This window comes from Oncorhynchus clarkii, chromosome 10 (assembly GCF_045791955.1).
Source record: "Oncorhynchus clarkii lewisi isolate Uvic-CL-2024 chromosome 10, UVic_Ocla_1.0, whole genome shotgun sequence".
Taxonomy (NCBI): Eukaryota; Metazoa; Chordata; class Actinopteri; order Salmoniformes; family Salmonidae; genus Oncorhynchus; species Oncorhynchus clarkii.
The window spans coordinates 1411472-1419169 of record NC_092156.1 but is presented as its reverse complement, the minus strand read 5'-3'; the positions used below and the strand labels follow the sequence as shown (position 1 = coordinate 1419169).

At 55.1% G+C, this 7698-nt stretch overlaps 1 protein-coding gene across 1 annotated transcript; it reads left to right on the top strand.

Annotated features, from left to right (window-relative positions):
- The first annotated feature begins 1236 nt into the window (after positions 1-1236).
- On the top strand, positions 1237-6646 carry LOC139419785 (transcription factor SPT20 homolog). The gene is made up of 6 exons (XM_071169771.1): positions 1237-1274; positions 2430-2561; positions 2859-3228; positions 4090-4316; positions 5611-5869; positions 6476-6646. Exons 1-6 carry the CDS (start codon positions 1237-1239, stop codon positions 6644-6646), a joined length of 1197 nt encoding a protein of 398 aa, XP_071025872.1.
- Positions 6647-7698: the final 1052 nt, after the last annotated feature.

Genomic DNA, 7698 nt, shown 5'->3' with positions numbered 1-7698 from the left:
TGGACAGAGTGTTTTAATTGAATATATAGGAGTTAAATTCCTCTAACATTGGGGCATACAGAACCATTCACAGGTCCCACTCACCTCAGCCAGACTACGATCCTCTGCTCCTCTGATACATTATTTTGCCTCTTGAAATGACAAAAAATACAAATAATTAAAATTAAAAATATTATACATATATAGATATATATATATATATATATATATATATATATATATATCTTTATGAACGTCATATCAACTTTGCACAGCACTATAACAACTGTGTCAGTCCTATCAAAAGATGAGAACTCACATTTTGTGAGGTCGCTGTTTCTTACTTTACTCCGTCAGAGGTTTGTCAAGGTTCTGGAAATTCTGCTATGGATTTTTTTTTGACAGATTAGGATTGTGAGCGTCTGTCCCAGAGAAAGCCACAATATGTGTTCTGGGCTAACACAGTGACAGTAGCTAGCTAAATCCTCATGCCAGCTCACCAACAAATTAACTTGACTTAAACTAATGTTACCTCCAAATTACAAGATAATGTATAACTTCTTAACGGTGGCTAGCTAGCTATATGCACTTCGGCACTAGCGCCATGGAAACGTGTTATGAGCTAAACATGTATACGCTAGCTAAATTTGGTTGTTAGCAAAAGTTAACATTCACCGGAGTTTCCATCTTGTCCTAGATTTTTTGTGATCTCCATCCCTCAATCATTCCCGTAGCTTTAGCTAGCTAGCTTCGCCTTTTTTGACTATATTTTGCACGGGTCCCTTTATGTAGAAACGTGACGTAGTGATGTAGCTTGAAAAATGAGAAATTCTGCAGTCAACGAGTCACCACGATGACAAGTTGAAAGCAGCAAGTAGGAGAGATACATAGCTAGCTAGGTATTATTTTTATTTTTTTCTGAAATTAGTCAAACAGTCACCATGACGACAAGTTGAAAGTACAAAGAGATGAAGATAACCACGTGGACCTTCTGAGAGTGGCATACCTTGCAACAGGGTTTCATGTGTCGATAACTTCTACACCAGCACAGCCCTCTTCCACCACTTGCACAGGTTGAAGTACGGCACCTGTGGCACTTTCAGGAAGACCCGTATTGGACTCTCCTGCAACCGAGAGAAGGCAGACAAGGGGACCATCAGATGGGTCACTACTGTACATCCAGTGGAAGGGCACCCGGGATGTTACCATGCTCTCCTCCATCCACAAGGTGACTCAGTCAGCAGAGAGTCAGTAACCATGATGGGAAATGGACCCCTCGTTGTATCCCAGCACCAGTGAGGGCATTTAACAGCTTAACCCTTGTGTTCGCATCTGTGGGACCCATTTTCAATGTTTACTGAAAGGAAAATAATACAATTCATTATTTTTTCAATCTGAGACTCATTGGCCTCGGCTCGTTTTCTGTGAAGAACATGTAAAATAACACATTTCCATTGAGTGCACACTGTGCACCCCCCTATCAATTAATATTATATATGTGGTGTTCTGGTCCACTGGACCCCCTATACATTTATATTATATATGTGGTGTTCTGGTCTGGACCCCCTATACATTTATATTATATATGTGGTGTTCTGGTCTGGACCCCCTATCAATTAATATTATATATGTGGTGTTCTGGTCTGGACCCCCTGTACATTTATACTATATATGTGGTGTTCTGGTCTGGACCCCCCTATACATTCATATTATATATGTGGTGTTCTGGTCTGGACCCCCTGTACATTTATACTATATATGTGGTGTTCTGGTCCACTGGACCCCCTATCAATTAATATTATATATGTGGTGTTCTGGTCTGGACCCCCTATACATTTATATTATATATGTGGTGTTCTGGTCTGGACCCGCCTATACATTAATATTATATATGTGGTGTTCTGGTCCACTGGACCCCCTATCAATTAATATTATATATGTGGTGTTCTGGTCTGGACCCCCTATACATTTATATTATATATGTGGTGTTTTGGTCTGGACCCCCCTATACATTAATATTATATATGTGGTGTTTTGGTCTGGACCCCCCTATACATTTATATTATATATGTGGTGTTCTGGTCCACTGGATCCCCTATACATTTATATTATATATGTGGTGTTCTGGTCCACTGGACCCCCTATACATTTATATTATATATGTGGTGTTCTGGTCTGGAACCCCTGTACATTTATATTATATATGTGGTGTTCTGGTCTGGACCCCCTGTACATTAATATTATATATGTGGTGTTCTGGTCCACTGGACCCCCTGTACATTTATATTATATATGTGGTGTTCTGGTCCACTGGACCCCCTATACATTTATATTACATATGTGGTGTTCTGGTCCTCTGGACCCCCCTATACATTTATATTATATATGTGGTGTTCTGGTCCAATGGACCCCTTACACATTTATATTGCATATGTGGTATTCTGGTCCAGCCTCAGCAACCAGCCCCAGGACCAGCCCATCAGCAACCAGCCCCAGGACCAGCCCATCAGCAATCAGCCCCAGAACCAGCCCATCATCAGCCAGCACCAGGACCAGCCCATCAGCAACCAGCCCCAGGACTAGCCCATCAGCAACCAGCCCCAGGACCAGCCCATCAGCAACCAGCACTAGGACCAGCCCGTCAGCAACCAGCCCCAGGACCAGACCATCAGCAACCAGCACCAGGACCAGCTGATCAGCAACCAGCCCCAGGACCAGCCTGTCAGCAATCAGCCCCAGGACCAGCTCATCAGCAACCAGCCCCAGGACAAGCCCCAGGACCAGCCTGTCAGCAACCAGCCTCAGGACCAGGACCAGCCCCAGGACCAGCCCTTCAGCAACAAGCCCCAGGACTAGCCCCAGGACCAGCCCGTCAGCAGCCAGCCCAAGGACCAGCCAGTCTGCATCCAGCCCAACGACCAGCCCATCAGCAACCAGCCCCAGGACCAGCCCATCAGCAACCAGCCCCAGGAACAGCCCATCAGCAACCAGCCCCAGGACCAGCCATTCAGCAATCAGCCCCAGAACCAGCCCATCATCAGGCAGCACCAGGACCAGCCCATCAGCAACCAGCCCCAGGACCAGCCCATCAGCAACCAGCCCCAGGACCAACCCGTCAGCAACCAGCCCCAGTACCAGCCCTTCAGCAACCAGCACCAGGACCAGCCCATCAGCAACCAACCCCAGGAGCAGCCCATCAGCAACCAGCCCCAGGACCAGCCCGTCAGCAACCAGCCCCAGGACCAGACCGTCAGCAACCAGCCCCAGGACCAGACCGTCAGCAACCAGCCCCAGGAACAGCTCATCAGCAACCAGCCCCAGGACCAGCCTGTCAGCAATCAGCCCCAGAACCAGCCCATCATCAGCCAGCACCAGGACCAGCCCATCAGCAACCAGCCCCAGGACAAGCCCATCATTAACCAGCCCCAGGACCAGCCCATCAGCAACCAGCCCCAGGACCAGCCCGTCAGCAACCAGCCCCAGGAACAAACCGTCAGCAACCAGCCCCAGGACCAGCTCATCAGCAACCAGCCCCAGGACCAGCCTGTCAACAATCAGCCCCAGGACCAGCTCATCAGCAACCAGCCCCAGGACAAGCCCCAGGACCAGCCTGTCAGCAACCAGCCTCAGGACCAGCCCCAGGACCAGCCCTTAAGCAACAAGCCCCGGGACTAGCCCATCAGAAACCAGCCCCATGACCAGCCCATCAGCAACCAGCCCCAGGACCAGCCCATCAGCAACCAGCCCCAGGACCAGCCCATCAGCAATCAGCCCCAGAACCAGCCCATCATCAGCCAGCACCAGGACCAGCCCATCAGCAACCAGCCCCAGGACTAGCCCATCAGCAACCAGCCCCAGGACCAGCCCATCAGCAACCAGCCCTAGGACCAGCCCGTCAGCAACCAGCCCCAGGACCAGACCATCAGCAACCAGCACCAGGACCAGCTGATCAGCAACCAGCCCCAGGACCAGCCTGTCAGCAATCAGCCCCAGGACCAGCTCATCAGCAACCAGCCCCAGGACAAGCCCCAGGACCAGCCTGTCAGCAACCAGCCTCAGGACCAGGACCAGCCCCAGGACCAGCCCTTCAGCAACAAGCCCCAGGACTAGCCCCAGGACCAGCCAGTCAGCAGCCAGCCCCAGGACCAGCCAGTCTGCATCCAGCCCAACGACCAGCCCATCAGCAACCAGCCCCAGGACCAGCCCATCAGCAACCAGCCCCAGGACCAGCCCATCAGCAACCAGCCCCAGGACCAGCCATTCAGCAATCAGCCCCAGAACCAGCCCATCATCATGCAGCACCAGGACCAGCCCATCAGCAACCAGCCCCAGGACTAGCCCATCAGCAACCAGCCCCAGGACCAGCCCGTCAGCAACCAGCCCCAGGACCAGCCCATCAGCAATCAGCCCCAGAACCAGCCCGTCAGCAACCAGCCCCAGGACCAGACCGTCAGCAACCAGCCCCAGGACCAGCTCATCAGCAACCAGCCCCAGGACCAGCCTGTCAACTATCAGCCCCAGGACCAGCTCATCAGCAACCAGCCCTAGGACAAGCCATAGGACCAGCCTGTCAGCAACCAGCCCCAGGACCAGGACCAGCCCCAGGACCAGCCCGTCAGCAACAAGCCCCAGGACTAGCCCCAGGACCAGCCCATCAGCAGCCAGCCCCAGGACCAGCTCATCAGCAGCCAGCCCCAGGACCAGCCCATCAGCAACCAGCCCCAGCATCAGCACATCAGCAATCAGCCCTAGGACCAGCCCATCAGCAACCAGGACCAGGACCAGTCCATCAGCAACCAGCCCCAGGACCAACCCGTCAGCAACAGCCCCTGGACCAGCCCATCAGCAACCAGCCCCAGGACCAGCCCATCAGCAACCAGCGCCAGGACCAGCCCATCAGCAACCAGGACAAGGACCAGCCCATCAGCAAACCAGCCCCAGGACCAGCCCCAGGACCAGCCCGTCAGCAACCAGCCCATCAGCAACCAGCCCCAGGACCAGCCCGTCAGCAACCAGCCCCAGGACCAGCCCGTCAGCAACCAGCCCCAGGACAAGCCCCAGGACCAAGACCGTCAGCAACCAGCCCCAGGACCAGCTCATCAGCAACCAGCCCCAGGACCAGCCTGTCAACTATCAGCCCCAGGACCAGCTCATCAGCAACCAGCCCTAGGACAAGCCATAGGACCAGCCTGTCAGCAACCAGCCCCAGGACCAGGACCAGCCCCAGGACCAGCCCGTCAGCAACAAGCCCCAGGACTAGCCCCAGGACCAGCCCATCAGCAGCCAGCCCCAGGACCAGCTCATCAGCAGCCAGCCCCAGGACCAGCCCATCAGCAACCAGCCCCAGCATCAGCACATCAGCAATCAGCCCTAGGACCAGCCCATCAGCAACCAGGACCAGGACCAGTCCATCAGCAACCAGCCCCAGGACCAACCCGTCAGCAACAGCCCCTGGACCAGCCCATCAGCAACCAGCCCCAGGACCAGCCCATCAGCAACCAGCGCCAGGACCAGCCCATCAGCAACCAGGACAAGGACCAGCCCATCAGCAAACCAGCCCCAGGACCAGCCCCAGGACCAGCCCGTCAGCAACCAGCCCATCAGCAACCAGCCCCAGGACCAGCCCGTCAGCAACCAGCCCCAGGACCAGCCCGTCAGCAACCAGCCCCAGGACAATCCCCAGGACCAGCCCGTCAGCAACAATCCCATCCACAGCCAGCCCCAGGACCAGCCCGTCAGAAACCAGCCCCAGGACCAGCTCATCAGCAACAAGCCCCAGGACCAGCCCGTCAGAGCCAGCCCCAGGACCATCTCATCAGCTGCCAGCCCCAGGACCAGCCTGTCAGCAACCAGCCCCAGGACCAGGACCAGCCTCAGGACCAGTCCATCAGCAACAAGCCCCAGGACTAGCCCCAGGACCAGCCCGTGAGCAGCAAGCCCCAGGACCAGCTGATCAGCAGCCAGCCCCAGGACCAGCCCATCAGCAACCAGCCCCAGGATCAGCACATCAGCAATCAGCCCCAGGACCAGCCCATCAGCAACCAGGACCAGGACCAGTCCATCAGCAACCAGCCCCAATACCAACCCGTCAGCAACATCCCCTGGACCAGCCCATCAGCAACCAGCCCAGGACCAGCCCATCAGCAACCAGCCCCAGGACCAGCCCATCAGCAACCAGCCTCAGGACCAGCCCATCAGCAACCAGGACCAGGACCAGCCCGTCAGCAACCAGCCCCAGGACCAGCCCGTCTGCATCCAGCCCAACGACCAGCCTATCAGCAACCAGCCCCAGGACCAGCCCATCAGCAACCATCCACAGGACCAGCCCATCAGCAGCCAGCCCCAGGACCAGCCCGTCAGCAGCTACCCCCAGGACCAGCCCGTCAGCAACCAGCCCATCAGCAACCAGCCCCAGGACCAGTCCATCAGCAACCAGCCCCAGGACCAGCCCGTCAGCAACCAGCCCCAGGACCAGACCGTCAGCAACCAGCCCTAGGACCAGCTCATCAACAACCAGCCACAGGACCAGCCTGTCAGCAATCAGCCCCAGGACCAGCTCATCAGCAACCAGCCCCAGGACAAGCCCCAGGACCAGCCTGTCAGCAACCAGCCTCAGGACCAGGACCAGCCCCAGGACCAGCCCTTCAGCAACAAGCCCCAGGACTAGCCCCAGGACCAGCCCGTCAGCAGCCAGCCCCAGGACCAGCCCGTCTGCATCCAGCCCAACAACCAGCCCATCAGCAACCAGCCCCAGGATCAGACCTTTAGCAACCAGCCCCAGGACCAGCCCATCAGCAACCAGCCCCAGGACCAGCCCATCAGCAACCAGGACAAGGACCAGCCCATCAGCAAACCAGCCCCAGGATCAGCCCCAGGACCAGCCCGTCAGCAACCAGCCCATCAGCAACCAGCCCCAGGACCAGCCCGTCAGCAACCAGCCCCAGGACCAGCCCGTCAGCAACCAGCTCATCAGCAGCCTCCAGGAGGAGAAATATGGATGTCCAATTTTTTTGTTATATTGAATGGTCTTCTTGCCTAAGGAATGAGCCACTCCTTATGGCTGCCAATGTTATAAGGATGCAACCAGGGCCGAAGCGGATGGAGGTTACTCATGTACAGGACATTAAGTCTTCTTTTGAACAGTTCATCCCAGACACCATCCAGAAAATCATTCTGGACAGCACCAATTTGGAGGGAAGGTGTGTTTTTGGAGAGAGATGGAAGGAGATGGACCAAACTCATTTACATGCATACTTGGGGTTCTTATCCTTGCTGGTGTCTTCAGATCCGATGGAGAATCCACAGAATCCCTGTGGGATGCAGAAACTGGCAGAGAACTTTTTTGTGCAACAATGTCTCTGGAAAACTTCCGTATTAGTTCCAGGATTATCCGCTTCGATAACCGAGACACCGGACCAGCACGGCTGCAGAGAGACAAGCTACCGTAGCTGATATCAGGTCAGTGTGGGACAAGTGGGTGGACCGCCTTCCCCTGTCTTACAACCCTGGGCTCAACGTTACTGTTGATGAGCAGTTTATGCCGTTTAGGGGTGCGTTTGGCATCGGAATGGCATTGAACCCAAATTGGAAGGGGGAAGCTCCAGAGCTGGGCAAGGCATTGGTAAGACCTCAAATCCAGAGGAGGCAACATATCCCAAGGACCCCAGCTTCTGCAGCCATTGTTAAGAGGATTCAGGAGGAGGATGCTGGTGCCCCATC